Genomic DNA, 18637 nt, shown 5'->3' with positions numbered 1-18637 from the left:
GGGCCTCCAGCCCCCGCAGCCACCAGGGCCCAGGCCGTCCCCGGCCCGGCCAGGCCATGCGCCTGCAGGAAGGGCCTCGCGGCTCCGCGTCCCAGTCGTGTGACGGAACCTCGCGGGTGGCCTCGGTTCCCGTCCCGAGCGGCGCCGAACTAGCGCTCATTCCCCGGCCGTCGAGGAGGCCGCCGTGAAGGTCCGGGCACGAGCTCAGAGTGGGCCTTCCCACAGCCGTGTGGCGTCGGGGACACCAAGGGAAGGGCAGCGGGGGAAGGCCAAGGGGCGGAGGCTGGCGTGTCCCCACAGGCTCTGAGGGGAACCGAGGCCACGATAGATGGTCCCTCGGAGGGGGAGAGGCTGAAAGAGAGCCCGGGACGGTGAGGCCATTCAGACAATAGCAACAGCTGTCACCACCCAGGGTGGCAGAGGAAAGGGAGGGGACGGGGTCACTAGAGCGGTGTCACTAGAGCCCGGAAGCTGGAGCCACCCGGCAGGCAAGCCACCCAGGCGAGGTCACTGCCCCAAGCGGAGACTACGGGAGAAATCCCCCGGCTCCTCTCCGGCTCCGCCCCCAAACTCCCACCGCAGCTTCTCATTGGCTGAACAGAGAAGGGAGCCAGTGCGCGTAGGATCCTGGGAAATGTAGTTTTCAAAAGTCACCTTCTCCACCACAGGGAGAATAGGGAAGGATAGGGGAGGGCCACCAGGGAAATGACCCGCATGCAAGACTCGAACTCTGGTTGCCTCTCTCTAAAGTTGTCTCGAACATCAGGTTATCCACTTACGAGACATTTGCTCAGGTCAACTGTCCCATTTCGTCCCCATAAGAAGCCTCTGATCGGCGAGGGGACTGGATTCTTAGAGTCCAGCCAAACAGTCACCTCCTCAGGGAAGCCTTCCTTGATTGTCTCCTTCTGAGTCTTCCTCTCCCTGCATGGAACTTGTTATGAGAGAAACCATATCCTGCATTTATTGGTTAGTGTAGTGTGTGACTTAGGCAATGGATGTCATTTGTCCCCAAAGGGTTCATTTGTCAGAAGCCTGGCTCCCAGAGTGACACTATTAGGAGTTGGTGGGACCTCTAAGATGTGGGGCTAGTGAGAGGTGATTAGGGCACTGCCCCTGGAAGGGAGTAAGGTAATCCGGAGGGGGAGGGAGTGAGACTGGTTAGTTCTCTCCAGAAGGTTGTTACTTAAAAAAAAAAAAAAAAAAGGTTGGTCCCTCTCCTTGATTTCCTGTCTCTTGATTTGCTCCTTCCCCCTCACATGTGTTCCTGCCGCTGTGACACTGTGCATTCTGAGGTCCTCATCAGAACAGAGCCAATGCCAGCACAGCGCCTTGAACCTCCAGCACTGTGAGCTACACAAACCTCTTTTCTTTATAAAGCTCCCCAGCCTCAGGTAAGTTACAATGAAAATACACTAATGCAATGACTAGAGGAAAGTAGACAAGAACAGAGACCTCACCCTCTGTCACTCCCATGTTCCCAGTGCCCAATACAACACTAAGCACAGGGCAGATGCTCAGCGAATGTTCGCACAATTTTTTTCCATAAAGCTCGGAGGCGGTGCTGCTCGCTGTCTGCATTCAGAGGCAGAGTGGGTCAGAGCCGGGCCGCGGGGCTGTACAGATGCTGGTGTTTCTAGGTGCCCCACTGCCATGACCCCAGGAGGACTCCCCCAATTCCGTGCTCCCTTCAAAGCTACCTGGAGGAAGACCTTCCATCTCTGAAGCCAGGTGGGAGCAGCGTTCCCCTCCTGGGTGGTTCTCCACTGTTGCCGGCCCCTCCTCTCTTTCTTCTCCTTGGCTAGCTGGGCATCTGTGTGGCCCAGGGACCTTGAGCTCCAAGGCGGGGCCAGGACATGCTGGACAGAGCAGGCCTGCGTCAGAGCATGAATGAATGAATGCTCTGCACTCTCCAGTGTCCCATGTGACCTCCCTCCCCCATGCCTTCTGTCCTGTTCTGTCAGCCCTTCCTTCTTCCTCTGCCCTCCGGGGTGGACACGGGGTCTCCGGGTTTTGAAGGTTTCACAGGGTCTAAGGCAGTTGAGTGTGGCTTTGAAGCACACAGACCCCAGAGCCTGATGACTTGAATTCTGGCTTTTCCACTTTCTGGCTGTGTGACCTTGGGCAAGTGATTTAACCTCTCTGGCTCTCGATTTTCTTGAAGATGGGGGTGGCAGCAGTGCTTTCTTTTAGCGCCGGGGAAAATTAAGTCACCCTGACCTCTGTGAGGGCAGCGTCTCCTCCTCATGGCCCCCTTTTGGCAATTCCCAGGCAAATCTGGGAAGTGAAGGGCTGAGTCTCTGGCAGCTAATGAATCCGGAAAGGATCTCAGCTGTGTCAGGGGAGTCCCAGTGCCAAGTTGGCCTGATTTTCATCCCGGGAGAACTGAGAACAGGCTCTGGTGTCAGACATCCGCACTGTGATTGGCACTAATGTTTGGTGCTCCCGTGACCCTTCTCGTTGGGGCCCGGGGGGTGTTGGAGCTGCTCTTGGGGTTCTGCCTGGATCCCCTGCTGCCAAGAGGCACTCACTCCACAGCTGCTGACCGTGGCGGCTCATTGCTAGCAGCTGTGACCTCTGGAGACCTTCCCTGGGCTTTGGGAACCATTGCACCCTTGGGAGGTGTCCCCCACTGCCAGAGGCAGCCATTACTGATACATGGGAACAAAATCGGCAATGTCTGTTCTGGAGTGTTCCCAGCCCTGGGGATCAGGCCAAGCTTGGGCTGTACCTGGGACCTGGTCTTCGCTTCACCCCTTCCCTTCCAGGACCCGCTTCCCTCACCCCTATTGATCATCAGCTCCAGACCCTGTCTCCCACTCAGGAACTCAACCTCAGGGGAATGATGAATACCCACAATAAGAGGGTATTTCTGCAGGTGCTCCTTCAAGCTCACATGCACACCGGGCACCCGCTCTGTCATTTCCATCTAAATAGGCAATCCATCAAGCAAACCCGGGCAGCTCCTACTTTGACATGCATCCCCAGTGCTGCCCAGTCCACCCACCCGCAGGTGCAGCCCCTGTGCTGCTCCGGGCTGGGCTGGCCCTGATGTGCGCGGTTCTGCATAGAACTGCTCCCCCTCCTGCCTACAGGAAACTTATTTTACTTCTTGATTTTCCCTGCATGGTAGGTCCGCTCCTCAAGGGAGGGGATTTTTATTGCTCTGTTCATGAACTGTGAGCTCAAATCAGAATCGTGCCGGGCACATAGTAGGTGCTCAGGAAACATTTGTACAATCAGTGAATCCTTTTCAGTGAAGTCACTTGGAGACATACTTCATCTCACACTAATCCATCAGTTATATCTCTTACCTCTAGAACTCTATGAGCATATACCCATTTCTCCCCCCCACTCTCAATTGCCATCCCCAGGGTCTGGCCCTGTCGTCTCTCACCTGGACAGGTGCAGTAGCCAGTCCTGCCCTGGTCCTCAGTTCCCACCCTCACCTCGCTGTTCTCCCCACAGCCACCAGAGGGCACCTGAATACCTGCATCATGGCCCCACCCTCTGCTCAGAACCGCCCACGGCTCCCACCTTACTTGGGGTAAGTGGCTTGAACATGTCCCCCAAGGTTCACATGTCGGAATCGTAATTCCCAAATGCATTTGTTGATGGTAGCTGGAGGTGGAGCTCCGGGGAGGCAGTGGGTCTGATGAAGTCGTGACAGGATCTAAAGAAGGGGAAGGGAGCCGCGAGCCCTGCTCCCTGTCTCCTGACTGCATACTCCAAGCACCCACCTTCCTCCTCAGGTCTCTGCACGGGCTGTTCCCTCTGCCTAAATGTCCTTCCAGTTCCTTCAAGTCTTTACTCAAATCATTGTTTCAAGAGGCCCGATCTGGCTGGTTGGAACTCCTGGGGTCCCAGCAAGCCCTGCACCTTCTCTGCTCCCCACATGCCATATCGCTGATGCACTCATTTTGCAAATTGTCTTTCCTCCCTTCAGAATGTCAGGCAGGTGTTTTAAACCCATTTTTACTGACTGGTGTGTCACCCTCACCTAGAATAGAGCACCTTGCACACAGCAGGTGCTTGGTGGCTGCTTGTTATTTTAACTGTGTGTGGGGGGTGGGTACTGGGGATCAAACCCAGGCCCTCACACAGGCTAGGCAAATGTTCTACCCAGCACATTCTTGTTTTTGTTTTGTTTGGGAGATGGAACCAGGGGCACTCAATCACTGAGCCACATTAAAAAAAATAATAATAAAAAAATGAGACAAGATCTTGCTAAAGTGCTTAGGGCCTCACTAAATTTCTGAGACTGACCTTGAACTTGAGATCCTCCTGCCTCAGTCTCCCGAGTGGCTGGGGTTACAGGTGTGCGCCACTGCACCCAGCACGTTTGCTATTTTTAAAACTCTGCACTACAGCTCTGCACAGCTGCTCAACGTGCCTCTTATGTAGATGGGACTGAGGCCACAAAAGGGAAGTGTCCTGCTGAGATCATGGGTCAGGAGGTGGCGGCATGGGCTGGGACCGTGGGCTTCTCTATGGTGGTGTGACTGTGTGCAGCTGGGTGCTGTGTGACCGTGTGCGGCTGGGCGCTGTGTGTGCTGCTCTGAGCAAGAGTGGCTGTCGCTGCTGGAGGGTAGACAGGGGGAGGCTAGACAGGGGGAGGCTAGACAGGGGGAGGCTGCCTGCACATGCTCAGGTCCACTTTGTAGGGTGCCTTGTGTGTGTGTGTGTGTGTGTGTGTGTGTGTGTGTGTAAGGGAGGAGTGAGCACGTGTCTGTGTGCCTAGCTGGGTGTGAGTGCACGCACGTGTGCAAAGGTAGCTCTGGAGGCTCAGTTGGGGTCGCAGCTGAACTTGAAGGAATCAGTGGGTGAGGGAAGAACCCCATCAGCCACAGGCCTGTTATTTATAGATGGATCCTGGTTCATAAATTCCAAATGTTTTTTTTTTTTTTTTGTCTCCCTCACTGCCAGGCCCCTATAAATATTCATGAGTTTCCTGCCTTGGAATATTTGAGTAGTCACAGGGGGAGCAGGGCTGGCCGGGAGAGGGGTGGAGAGGGTCCCTGGTGGTGCTGGGCGGGTGCGCGGGAGGAGGCCGGGGTCTCTCTGGGTTTGCTCCCCCCTGGGCTTCCCTCCCAGGCTGCAGCTGGCAGGATGAGGCAGGTTCTCAGCCAACGCAGAGACCTTCCAGCGCCCATTATGATTCTTCCCAGTGTCTGTGGAAAAACACCGCCCACTCCCGGGCCAGGGAAGTGTTTGTGCTGCTCTGTCTCCAGCTCCAGCTCCAGGTGGGAAAGCTAATTACCCTGGGCCCCCTCCGCAGAGGCCAGGGGACCCTCTGATGTTCCCCAGGGCAAGGGGGGGTCAGCAGGGCTGGATGGGGGGGGAGAAACCGTGTGTGCGTGCACACGTGTGTACGTGCATCTAGGAGTGTGTGACTTTCTTGAGCGCGTGGAAGTGCAGTCGTGGAACTGTTGGTGTTTCGCAGTTCTTTTCTCCTGGGCAGATGATAGGACTGTACTTCACCAGTGTGGCCACGTGACTGCCGCCTCAGGAGTGGATATTACTTCCAGGAGAAAGCTTTAAGAGGTGGCATGTGATTTGCCCTGTTCTTGCATCAATAATTGAAGTCATCTGGGTTAATGCAAAGTCCCCACCAGCAGGGTTCCCAAGTGGCCAGACAAGGCAGAGACCCCTAACGACCCTCAGGCAGCAGGAGTCAAATCTCATTTGTCTGCTCCATGGTACTGAGACTTGGGAATGGTTTTGTTACACAGCGGAGCGTGGCCTATACTGACCAGCACAGAGCGTGTGAGTGGGTGAGACTGAGGTGTGGCACATCTGTGTCCAGGGACCCAGGACGGGCACGAGTGTGCAGCTACGTGTGTGCTCACATGCGTGAGCCTCAGCGAGTGCATGAAACCAGTGTATGATGGCAGAAAGGGGCTGAGTATGGATGTGCAAGCCTGGATGTGCAAGCCTGCGCGTGAAGATGTGCAGCTGAGCGTGAAGGGCAGGGCTCTGTACCGCACAACCCCAGGTGCACTGCCCTGGAGCAACACCGTAGATGTGAAAGTGGCCAGCGTGGGAGGCTGTCAGTGTGCCAGGGACCTGAGGGTGGTGTGCCTACAGGGCCACCATGTGATCTGTGCACATGTGTGTGAGGGCGTGTATGTCAGTGTGCAATGCTTGTGTTTGAGGCGTGCGCATGGGTCTGTGTGGACACGTTTGCACACGTATCTGCTACAGCGTGAACGTGTGAATCCCTGCGTGTGATGAGCCCAGGCCTGTCAGAGTAGTCACAAGGACACGGGAGGAGGGACGGCGCCCCCACCCCGCCCCCCTGAGCTAAGCCTCTTTCCAGGCTCCTGGGTTGTGCTGGATCACACTCCGACCCTAGGATGACCTGGCATGGCAAGGTGAAACTCTCTTCCCCTCCTCCGTCTTGGGACATTTCGAGTCATTTGCAGTGGTTCTTAGTCCCAGAGGTACTCAACAGTTTGGGCAAAGTGGTTCAACTAGTGCGGAGGGCAAACCCGGCCCCTTCCGCTCCCCGAGGTAAATCATTTCCTGTCCTGTCCACGTCTGTGCTGCTCTGATCTAGCTCGGGGTTCGGCCTTGGTCTGTCCCAGGGTCTGGGTTCGTTCTTGTCCATCTCAAGTCCACAAGCAGCCCTGATCTATCCAGGATTTAGATTTGGGGCTGGTCTCCTAGCACCAGGCTTATTTTGGTCTAGCCCTAGACCCAAGTTCAGCCCGTGTCTATCCAGGGCTTCAGCTTGACCCTAGGAGACAAGAGCCAACCAGGGAGTATGGTAGCCCTGAGATCGTCCCGGGCCTCGAATGTACCACCACCTTGGACCCGAGCTGAGCCTGGTCTATCTCAGGGGCCACCTGGCCCTGGCTGAACTTTCCCAGGTGAGTGAGAAATTCACAGCCAAGGGGTCACGTCCTCATCACCCGTTGCTCACGGAACACTCAGGAACTCGTGGATAAGTGTCCGTTGCAAATGACTGGTGTGTCCCAGGATTAACGAGTGTAAGGGGATTTTATTTTTCCAAAGTCATTATCTGAAGTTCATTAAGTTGGATTTTATGGGTCTTTTTTGAGGATTATTATAAGGGGTTCTTGATTTGCTATGCTAAATGGCATTGATCTTCAGGAGTTGGGGACTTCATGAGAACCCATCATGGGGTCTTACTCATAGATGCTGGAGTTGGAACCCCCTCCATCTGGGCTGTCCCCAGGCTCAGCCGCCACGCCGCACACTGGGTGCTCTGGTGGAACACTGCAGGGAGCGTTCTTCATGGGTGTGAAGGGGCGGGGGTTCGTGCACCGTCACAGGCCAGCACACGCTCAACAGAAAGGCTCAGAACCATCCATCTCCTCCAACCGTCCCTGGCCTCACTCCAAAAGAGGAAATAAGAAACACACCATGAGGTGCCCCTTCTCCCTAGTCACAAGTGGCCAACTTCTGTCTCATTCTGTCCTCTCCTTCTTCCAGGGTGAGAAGCTCTTTCTCATTCTGCAGTTCTAGTTGGATCCCTTCGCCTTCTTGGGACTCCCAACAAACGATTCGTCTCTATCCTGCTTATTCAACCCCTCGCACACGGAACTTTGTCACGCGAGTGCTTCCTAGGAAAGAAGACAGACCAAGCCACCTTGCTTGGCTCCTTCTGCCATCCTCTACTTCTCCCCCACTTTCTAAGCTGCTTCCATCTCCCCGCTTCCTGCACCGGCTTCTCTACCCCTTCCCCTGGTTTCTGATCCTCAGCTCCTACCAAGCCCATCAGGGGCCTCTATGTTTCCAAAACAGTAGATGCCCGTGGCTCACCAACTTTCTGAACCCTGGCTCCGCTGACGTCTCTTTCTCTATACATTTCCTTGGCCACCATGACACGTGATTTGGGCACCTCTCCTGGAATCCCTGAGTTGGAAACTTAATTCCCAAAGTTCCTGGGCTCGTGTTATTTGGAAGTGGTGGCTTCAAGAGGTGCTTACGTCCTGGAAGCTCTGCCCTAATGGATTCATCAATCCGCCATGGATCAATGGGTCCCGGAGGGCGTGGCCTTGTGATAAGGGTGGTCTCTCTCTGGGTAGCTGGCTCTGGCCCACCGTGTGGTGCCCTCCACCTCGTCCAGATGCAGAGGAAGGCCCCCCCTGGCACCATGCTCTAGACTTCCCAGCCCCCAGAGCCGCGAGTAAATGAATATCTGTTCTTTATAAATTACCCAGCTTGTGGTATTCAGTTATAGCCACAGAAAACAGACTGAGACACATCCTGCACGGCTCCCTCCTATCGCAGACTCGTCCTCCTCCACCCGAGGATTAAATGGACTAAGGTTTCTCCGTCTCAGCACAGATAACCCCATTCTGTGCAATCGATGTGAGCAGCATCTCTGACTTCTACCCGCTAGATGCGCGCGGTATCCCCCTCTCCACACTGACAGCAAGCTCTCTGGGCAGGGCCAGGGGTCCCCTGGGGGAAAAGCGGCCCTCTGGTTGGAAACCGTTGCTCTAGTCTCAGCCGTGGCCCTCCCTCCCCTGCACCTCTCTCTAAAGGTTCCTCCCCCACTGAGGCTCCCATGGCCCCCTGCTGCACGTGTTCTCAGAACCCCCCACCCCTGTCCACATGTCCATCCAGCCCCTCGGCTGCACCCCGCTCCCAGAAGGTCTCTAAAGCCCTGAATCCCAACAGGCTCAACTCTGAAGGCAAGACCTCTGCTCTCGAACCTTGGTTTCACTCAGTGGCCCCTGAGTCTCCATCTCCATCCCTTCCAGGTAAGTGGGTCAGGCCCTATTTCTACTCTCTCACCAAACCTGGCTGACTCCAATTCCTAGATCTGAGACGTCACAGATGGTTCTCCGCCTCCATCGCCATTCAGTGGTCTAAGCCATCTTCACAACTTGGAAAGTCCATCTGGTCTACCTCAACGGACTCTCTTTTTTTGCACACCTCAGGGAACTTTTACAACGTACATGTGACCATAATCCTGCAAGCCAAGCCCCATGGAGGGCTCTTTTGACTCTCTGGATACAGATAAACCTCCTTAACAGCCACAGGACCCTGTGGGTCTGCCCTTACTTACCCTCTGCTGTTGTCCTGTACTGACTTCTTACTCCAGGGCCTTCTCTGGACTGTCATTCTTTCCATACTTCCTCTCACCCCAGGTCCTTTGCATAAGCCATTCCCTCTGCCCAGAGCACTCTTCCCTCTTGGCATCAGATCTCAGCTCTTGCTCCCTTGGCCTTTCCAAATTAGATCAAATCTCCATATCATAAGTTCCTATGGCACCAAGATCTTTTCTTCCAAGCTGTTATTACAGCGGCCATTCATATTTATTGGGGAATCTGTGATCACTACCTGCCTCCATTTGACAGGAATCCCCATCTGCCCGAGTCTGCTGGGCTCACCCCGTCTCCTCCCATCACGAGCACATAATAGTTATTGAGTTAATACACACAGGCTCCGCTGCTCTCAGGACCAACTTTGAGTGACCCAGTCCAGCAGTGGAGGTTCTCTGGGACCTCAGGAGCCGAGCTCCCAGGCTTGGTAAAGTCTGAGCAAAGATGGAAGGGCACAGGTGCCAGGTGGAGAATAATATTTCATCAGAGGCAGGAAGTCAGAAGCCAGGGTGAGCAAGAGAACACAGCCCCCCATGGCAAGGAGCCCCCAAGCTGGCATCCATGCTGCACAGGGGACCGAGCCTCTGTCTCCTCCTGGCTGTTAGAGACTGGTGACCTGTCGTGTCTGCTGGGGCTCGGCGCACCATCTTTTACACATCCCCCAGGCTCCGCCTCTCTGCCAACTGCCACCTGTGTCCCTGTGTCCCCGTCCTGCTGCTCTTTCCCAGTTCCACAGATCAGAACCACGAGCGAGTCCCAAGGGCTCTTCTCCAAGACTTGCTCCCCTGCCCCGCACCTCCTTTCTGGCTGCCTCCCTCTTGGCCTGGACGGCGCTGGGTCCTGCGTGGACTGTCGCAGGCACCTCCTGGCTGGTCCCATTCCCCAACCCAGTAACTGACAGAGGTCTTAAGCAACAGGAATCAGATCGGACTCTCCTTCCCACTGCAACTTGTCCCGCAGCACCGCGCCACATTGAGAATAAACTCAAAAGCCTCCCCCTGACGCTTGTGAGGCCCTGACTGAGCCCCCTGCCAACCTGCGTGTCCTCGTGCCGGCCTGTCTCTGGCTAGCTCTTACCACAGCGCAAGGGGCTCCTCCCCACCTCAGGGCCTTTGCACTTGCAGTTCCCATTCCCCAAAAGCCCTTCCCCCAGCTCTTCCCAGGGCCAGAGAGCCTGACCCAGTGACCCTGCCTCACGAGGCTCCCCTCACACAGGCTCATTTATTTGTGACGTCTGTTGTGTCTCCAGTATGATATCACCCAGGACTCAGGCAGGCTTAATATCGTCACATCTGTGTCCTGCCACCTACGACACAGCCTGCAGCTCCAGGCAATCGCTGTGTCGCGTGAATGAACGAATGAGTGTCCGCGTCTGTATGACCTCCACTCCCAGCTCTCCTTCCAAGAGATGCTCCTACCTGTCCACCCCTGCTGAGTGGGAGACCTCCAGAACCAGGGGTTCCAAATGCCCAGGGGTCCCGTCTCGGCTAACTGGACAACGAGTGCACTCCTGGTACAAGTTGAAACCTCAACCTCCCCTCCCCAGCCTGGGGAGATGGACTTGGAACACCGAGGCCAGGGTGATTGGCAGGTGTAGGGCCATGGACTTGACGGTCCATGAAGATCGGGGGCTGCAAAACCCGGAGCTGTGGGTAGGTGACATGAGAGGTGCAGAAACAAGAGGCCTGGGGTGGGGGGGTCATGCCAGGGGAGGGACCCAAGAGCTGGCGCTGCACCGGCTTCCAGAGGGGATTCTCTAGGCCCTTGGATTCTAAGTAACTCCCTGCCGTTGCTGAGATCTGGAACATTCCCCAAAGCCTACATGTGAAAACTTGGTTCCCAGCTTGGCACAGTGGGTGCTGGGGTCCCATGGGAGGTCTTAGGCCATGTGCACATGACCTTGAAGGGCACAGGGGCCCCAGTCCCTCCCCTCGCCCTTTCTTTCACGCCCTGGTCATGGGATGGGTGGTTTTGCCACTCCCTGCCACGATGTGCTCCCTTGTCACAGGCCCAAAAGCAACAGCACCAACCAACCATGGACTGAAACCTCTGAAACTAGGAGCCAAAAGAAGCATTTTTGCTTTGTAAGTTGATTGTCTCAGGTATGTGTTACAGTAACAGAAAGCTGACGAACACCGTCCCTTGCCACCACCATTCTTTGCCCTGCACTTGGAACCAGACAGTAATTTCTTGTTTGTTTGCAATTGGTCTCTTCCCACCAAATGTCAGCTTGCAAGAGCGAGTGTTGTGTCTGTCTCACGCAGAGTGTGGTATAAATATTTGTTAAATGAATTGATAAAGGAGTAACTGAATGAATGAAAGATGGCCCTCTGGGCCCCTGGGGCACCACCTACTGGGTTTTGAGAGATTCCCTGACAGCTCCTGTGTCCCTGGGCCTGTTAGGGACACCACCCCCGACCCCACCCAGGCCAACGGGAGGCAATTGAAAATGGAAAGAGACGTCAGGGAAGAGCCAGCCGGTGAGAGGGGCAGAGGGTGATGGCTGGAAGGAGCCTCTCCAGCTGGAGCAGGAGGGAGGAGAAGATGATGAGGCCAGAGCTGGACAAGGCCAGAGCTGGGAACAGGCAGGGCTGGGGGACAGGAGGCAAACCAGATGTAAAGGACCGGGACCTCTCTCATGCAGAAGCTCGTCACGATAGATGGTAACAGTGATTCTGCAAAATGCGAACCGTGATCCCTTGCATGCTCCTGGCCCTTGCTTGTGCCAGGTGCCTGTTTGTGCATCAGCCCCCGTAATTAGTCCTGGGGGTCAGGGGGTCAGGGGGGTGGGTGGCCATGTACCTATCGCACATCAATGTAAATCCAGGCAAATGACCGTGTGCATCAGTGGACGAGGGCACCCACGGCCACGGTCGCTCCCTTGTTAGTGGTTTGCAGCATCCTGTTCTCCTGTACGAAGCCTCCTTGACTGACAATGGAGTTGCATCCTAATAAACCCAGAAGTCGAAAATGCGCTGGACACACCTCACCTTCCAAATATCACAGCTGAGCCGCGCAGCACGCGTGGAGCGTCTGTTATGTGCACCTGTGATGGCGTGGCCAGTGGCACTGTGCCAATCTGGGAAACGGTCAAAAATCAAACGGAATGTGTATTGCTTTTCACTCCATCTGAAAGCACCATAATCCAGGGATCATCTGTACTCCATGTACAACTGAGAGCTCATGGGTCAGTGTGAGAACCCAGTGTACCTGGACGCTGGTATGTGTGTGTCTATTTTCCTCCATCCTTGGTCAGTCACATCCACGTGACGCTCTACAGCCAGGTACACGCATGCATGTTGCCCATACCCAGAAGTGTGCCACGCTGGGTCATGCCCATCACACAGGCCAACACCTCCTTGTAAATTCCCACGGCCGTCTGTATGTTCTTCTGGACAACCAGGAACACGTGTGTAAGTCCACCCAGGAGCCATAAAAATGTTATATATCTGGTTCTATTTAAGAACACCTGTGTCCTTCCAGGTATAACTCTCTACGTCCACTCACATCCACCTGCCTGTATCCACGAGCATCCCCACACTCGTCTCAGTAGGAACGGACATCTGTATACCGTCTGTCAACTGCCCTCCTAGGTCTCCCCAGTGAACTCATTAGCATTGCAGTCAGTCCTGAAATATTCCTGCAGAATTTATGCTTTACTAATAAGCCTGATGTCCTGCTGAGGTCACATGGCACTTATAGGGCTAATGGAGCCAGCCTTGGCCAACAGGGTTGGGGAATCCAGGACTCTCGGAATGGCCAGAGAATGCACTTAAAAGAATGAATGAATTCCTCTTTCTTCTCACTGCACCAAATGTCAGTGTCTACCTGCAGAATGTAAGTCACTGTTCAAGATATGTTTATGGCCCCAACACTGCCCTGGCATCCTGCTAAGGGCTACATCCCTAGATTTGCCATTATACTGAAGACTGCATCACACATTACACTGAGGGCTGCATCAACAGACTTGTCATACTGAAGGCTGCATTCCCTTTAGGGCATTACACCAAGGGTTGAGTCATCAGACCTGTCTTTACATGAACATTGAATCATTCTTCCAGTGATACTCCTGAAGGCCCCAATGGAGACTGAGCATTATACTGAAGGCTCCATAAATAGAAAGTAAAATTGAGAAGCAGCACCTTCCCTCAGCCCTGGTGACTCCGGTGGGGGGCTGAGAGATGGTCCTAAGGGGTCCAGGAGAGTGGCACAGAGGAGAAGCTGGAAACCTGGAGTCATGCACTGGGGAAGGAAGCCAGAAGACAGAGGAGCACTAGTACATCAAAAGCTAGAACCCAACCCTCTTGAGCTCCTGGTGCTGAAGGAGCTGGGGAGACGCCCAAAGTGTAACTTGGGGCCCTTCACTGGAGCCCTGGAAGCTGCAGCTCCCGTCATGCTCAGCTCCCCCTGCCCAGGGGCCCTGCCGACACATCCCTGGCCACTCCCTTGAGGAGAGATCTGCACCTGAGAGCACAGGCCTCTGCAGGACCAGGCAGCTGCTGTGCTGAGACAGCCCGGGCATATGACATGCCCCACTGCACCTCCATGCCCTAGAGTGTACCCCACATGCCCCGCAGTCCCCACGATCGCCGTGTCCCCTAGGCTCAGACACCCTGGGTGGCATCAGATTCCCCTTACTCAAAGGTGCACACCTGCCACCAACACACGCTCAAACATACCAGGACATGCCCCGCCACGCAGGGCCAGGCTCCAACACACACGCCCGTGACCAAGCGAGCTTTGGGGTCCAGCAGGTCCCCAGCTTCTGCCCGGGTCTACACGCTGCAGGTGGACTGGCGGGCAACAGGGAGAAGCTGTTATGAATTAACCATGGAGGCCGTGGAGCGCTTGGCCCTGCCACCGTCACTGGCTGCTGCCCTCCCAGGAGGCTGTGGGACCGCAGGGCGGGGGACAGGGCAGACAGAGTGGCTCGCTTAATTAATTAGTCCTAATTGAGATATCTTTGCAAATATCCCTTTATTGAAGGACACGATTCCATCTGTTCCTTGGGAATTTGTCGCCTCTATTTGTGGCCAGCCCTTGAGTACCGCAGAAATGACAAGAAAGAGCACTCAAGGAGGCCACGGCTTGCACCTCGGCCACGCTCCCGATAATGACAGGGGCGCCCGGGGACAGGCGGAGGGGCTGGAGATCCAGGGATCCAGCGGAGAGACCGAGAGATAGGGAGAGATGGGGGGGCTGGGCCAGAGCAGGAGGGACAGCAGGGCAGGTGAGGCACAGAAACTTCCCACCAGGGAGGACAGACGTGGGCGCGGAGGGGCCGGTGTGGTGCGGTCGCATCTCCCTCTGCCTTTCCCACCTCGCCAGGTCTCCTGGGCACAGCACCCGCCACAGCAGCAGCGACAATCAGGCCTGATTCCTCTTGGCCCTCGCAGCCTCCCCTTCCCTCTCCTCCTCTCCCTCCCCAGTCACTCCCGCAATCATCTCCCTTGTTCAAAATGAGCTGCTGCAGCTGTAGCCAGACAGCTGTTCATCTTGGAGCCAGTGCCGGGCCTGGTGGCTGGGTCCTAGAGGGACGCCCTCGTGGACGTCAGCAGGAGGCGGCATGGGGCTTGGCTCCCACCTCCACCCCAGCTGCCACCAGAGCTTGGCCCCCACGCCCAGTGACCGCAGGGGTCTGGATGCCCCCCGACCGTCTTTGGGGCCTTCCTGGTCTTACGCTCCCCTGGCCCGCCATGTCCCCCACGGCAGCCTTCCTGACACCGACACATCCTCGCTCAGGAGCCTCTCAAGTCTGAGATTCTAGTCTGTTCCACACCCTCCACCCCAGCCCTGCCAGGGTCCCGTGGTAATATGCAGACGGAACCCCAGACAGACAGATGGACAGACATGTAGGAGATATAAAGGTGGTGACATCCAGAGGCAGAGATGTCAGAGAGACAGAGACACATAAGACAAAGACAGAATGAAACAGATTGTGTGTGTGTGAGAGAGACAGAGAGAGAGAGAGAGAGAGAGAAGGGGTTGGGGCTCAGCAAGCATGAGGCCTCAGTTTGATCCCCAATACTGAAAAAAAAAAAAAGAAAAACAGAAGAGAGAGAGGATGACAGAGATAAAGACACACACACACACAAGGACACACACACACACACACACACAATCAGCAGTGGACACTCAGCAAACATTTAAGGAGTATTTACTATTTGCTGTGAATACATAGTAAAGTTAGCAAGAAATAAACACTGTGAGCCAGGCACCCCTGAGGTCCCAGCTACTCAGGAGGCTGAGGCAGGAGGATCACTTGAGCCCAGGAGCTTGAGGCCAGCCTCAACATAGTGAGACCTAGGACTGTTAAAAAAAAAAAAAAAAAAAAGAAAGAAAGAAAAAAGGACATCTCTATCCATTGAGATAGAGATGGGGGGTGCAGAAGTCCAAAACCTCAGCACTGAGGCTGAGACAGAGAAAGGCGGAGCCAGGCCAACCCCACGCCTATTCCCCTGTCCCTCTGCCTGTTTTCCCTCCAGCCTGGCCTCCCAGCGGCTGCCTCTTCCCTCCGGAGCAAGAACACACCCAAGCCCAAGCCCAGCCATTCCAAAGTGCCCGGGGCTCCCAGAGGGTCGCCTTCCTTCCCTGCGCAGCCAGACAAGGGAGGTGCAGCAGCTTTCCAACTGGCCTCTAGATAGACGTTCTGACCACTGAGTCTCCGTGGCCTCACGGTCCCTTCCTGCCCCACTCAACGTGGCATCCAAGCACCCAGACCAACTCCCTTTATGCCCTGGACATCGCTGACATTCGGGGTGCCCCATGCCCCTCCTGACACACTGCCCCCGCCCTCCCTCATCCTCTCCTCTGCTGGCGGGTCTCTGCCCTCCTTCCCCGGGGAGCACTTCCTTCTCGGCTGGAAGACTGGGTGAGGAGCTGGGGGTGCAGCTCAGGGGTGCAGCTCAGGGGTGCAGCTCAGGGGTGCAGCTCAGGGGTGCAGCTCAGGGGTGCAGTGGCACTCACATGCCACAGGAGGAGCGGAGGACTCTTAGGCATCGCCACCTCCAGGAACCCGCCAGTCTGGTTTCAGTGCCTCCTCTCGCTCCCACAACCTCCCAGAAATATCCCTGTCACTAAACAAACCATGGCATGTCACAAGTCATGCTGATGAGACTGTGATCTAATTGAAGTCAGGGACCTTGTTGTGTGTGTGTGTGTGTGTGTGTGTGTGTGTGAGTGTGGTGCTGGGATGGGACCGGGTCTTCGCACGTGCTAGGCAAGTCACCCTCCTGTCCCATACTCTGCAACCCTTGCCACTATGAAGCAGGTGCTCAACCAGCATCGCCTTGCGCTTGAGGGTCCTGAGCAGAAGTCAGGAGCCATGACCTGGGCAGGAGCTTGAGCCCAGGAGATTGAGGCCAGGCACAAGGTGGACATGGCCGATGGAGGCCAATTCCAAACGCCTTCTCCTTCTCTTGGCCTTGACTCTGGTCCAGCTCTATCATCACCCACCTGGAGAAGTGCAGCCACCTCTGCCCTGGTCTCTGGGCTCCTCCCTTGTGTCCCCGCCAGTCGACCCTTCCCAGAGGCCCCAGCAGGCAACTGTGAGCCCCTAATCCCACCCCTACCCACGCAGAACCCCCCAGAGCATCCCATCCAGTCACCATGTATTCATTTAACAAGTACTTATTGGACACCTACTATGTGCTTTGTTCCAGGTTGGGCCTAAAATAGTCTACAAAGACTGACTTTTAAAAGTACCTGCCCTATGGCCATGCTATGTAGAGGGGGATCAAACAAGCCGAGTTAGTCGGCGATATAAAGCCTGTTACAAGGTTAAAGTGCCATAGCGAGGAAGCAGTGGAAGAGGTGGGAGGGTGTGCTACGTCTCAAGTCCTGGCACAGCCCTCAGACAAGGTATGGCTCCTGTCACCTCCTTCCCCTCCCCTCCTCTTGCTCTCCCCTCCCCCACTCTGCAACTGCTCCACGGGCCTCCAAAGCCACTTCAGGGCCTTTGTACCTTCTGTTCCCTCAACCGCCAACTCTTTTCCTCTAGATATCCCCCTCGCGTCCTTCAGATCTCTGCACAAATGTCACCTCCTCAGAGAGGTCACTCAATCCAAAATAGCTCTCTCACCTCTCCCCCCAGCCCCCGCCAGTTCTGCTCTATGTTCCTTCGGTAGAAGGAACTGCCACCTGAGGTAGGGTAGATTTGGGTACACTTGTTGCCCCCTACCCCTGCCCCAGAATGTCAGGCCCACAGGGGCGAGGATTTCTGTCTGTTTTGTTTGCCGCTTGGCACATAATAGGTGCCCAAGAAACACTGGTTGAATGAACAAGTGGGTGAGTGAATGAACGCACAGAGGCAGCCCCTGTGAGAATTCCTGTCCTTTAAGTAAGAGGAGCAGAGACCGGCAGAGTGGGGTGGCCCTGGCAAATACTTGGCTGTTCATCCCACGTGGTCCAGGTTGCGGGACAATCGTAGGTCTTGCCCTCCTCGAGGTAAGGCATGGCCGTGTGACATCTTTTAACCAGTGAACTTTGAGCAAAAGTAATCTATGTCACTTCTCAGGCAAAGCTTTAGGAATCAGTGGGGATGTGCCGTGCCCTGACTCTCTTCCTCCCTCAGTGATCATGTCACAAGAGAGCATCCATCATCCTGAGTGCCTCCAACACCTTCAGCCCGTGGGTGACCACCATGGACAGCTCTCCACCCTCCACCGCCAGCCAAGGATGGACCCATCAGGGAAGCAGGAATTAAGCCAGGCTGTAAACGGGTGCTGCTGGGGATGTTTGTTGCCATAGTGTCACTAAGCCTCTCTCGACTGATTTGGGAGTCTCCCCACCCCCACCCCAAAAAATCATCAAGAAAATATGGATTGTGAGTCTTGGTTATACTCCCCCAGCCTTTTGCTGATAGCTGCTCAGACCCTCCCCACACTTCCTGGGAGCAAAAGGGTCCTCCCCCAATAGAACAGCCTCCCCCATCTCCCCAGCCCTTCAGCTGGACGGAAGGCACAAGGGCATAACATACAAGATGCAGGTAGCTCACTTCGGGCCCTGTCATGACGGCAGCCGCTGGCAATGGCGGTGACCGCTCTTAGTCTGGGTCTGGATTTATGGTCCCCAGGTGAGAAGCCTTTCCCCCGAAGGCTCCATCACAAGGGGATGGTTTATGGCTGGGAGATGGCCAGAGGTACCAGCAGTGGCTGCTTCCTCCCTCCTCCTCCCTGGAGATGGTCCACAAGCACAAGAACGCTAAGCTGCTGCTCTGGAGCAAGGAGGGGAGAGCCAGAGAGAAGCACGACCCTGGGTCTGGGCTCACCCCTTCCACATCACACTGCTTAGGTTTCTAAACCCTCAGCCTCTGCCAGGGTGGTGTTCTGTACCTCCCTATAACTCCTCTTTACTGAGCACCTACTATGTGCCCGATCACTTCCATTCATCCCTCCCAAATCCTTATGAAAGGGACATCGATTTAGACACTTGATGAATATTTTTTCCAGACCTACTATGTGCTTGGCTACAATGGTGAACACAACCCCTCCTTACTAACCACCCACTATGTTGGGTCGTTTGTTTCCATTTGAAAGTGGAATTTGAGAATCTCTAGG

General features: G+C 55.3%; 1 protein-coding gene across 2 annotated transcripts in view; it reads right to left on the bottom strand.

The window, feature by feature from the left end:
* Positions 1-18637, bottom strand: part of Olfm2 (olfactomedin 2) — a 61012-nt gene that overhangs the window by 23603 nt on the left and 18772 nt on the right. Inside the window, exons 2-3 of one of the 2 annotated variants that reach the window (XM_076871447.2) lie at positions 13910-13958; positions 4478-4483 (exon numbers count right to left, since the gene is read on the bottom strand). The exons of the other annotated variant lie outside the window; for it this stretch is intronic. Of the exons in view, the coding sequence (XP_076727562.1) occupies positions 4478-4483; positions 13910-13958 (55 nt within the window). The remainder of the gene's footprint in view (positions 1-4477; positions 4484-13909; positions 13959-18637) is intronic. 2 annotated transcript variants of the gene reach the window in all.

This window comes from Callospermophilus lateralis, chromosome 1, assembly GCF_048772815.1.
Source record: "Callospermophilus lateralis isolate mCalLat2 chromosome 1, mCalLat2.hap1, whole genome shotgun sequence".
Taxonomy (NCBI): Eukaryota; Metazoa; Chordata; class Mammalia; order Rodentia; family Sciuridae; genus Callospermophilus; species Callospermophilus lateralis.
The sequence above is the reverse complement of the archived record's forward strand: the minus strand, read 5'-3'. Positions and strand labels throughout refer to the sequence as shown.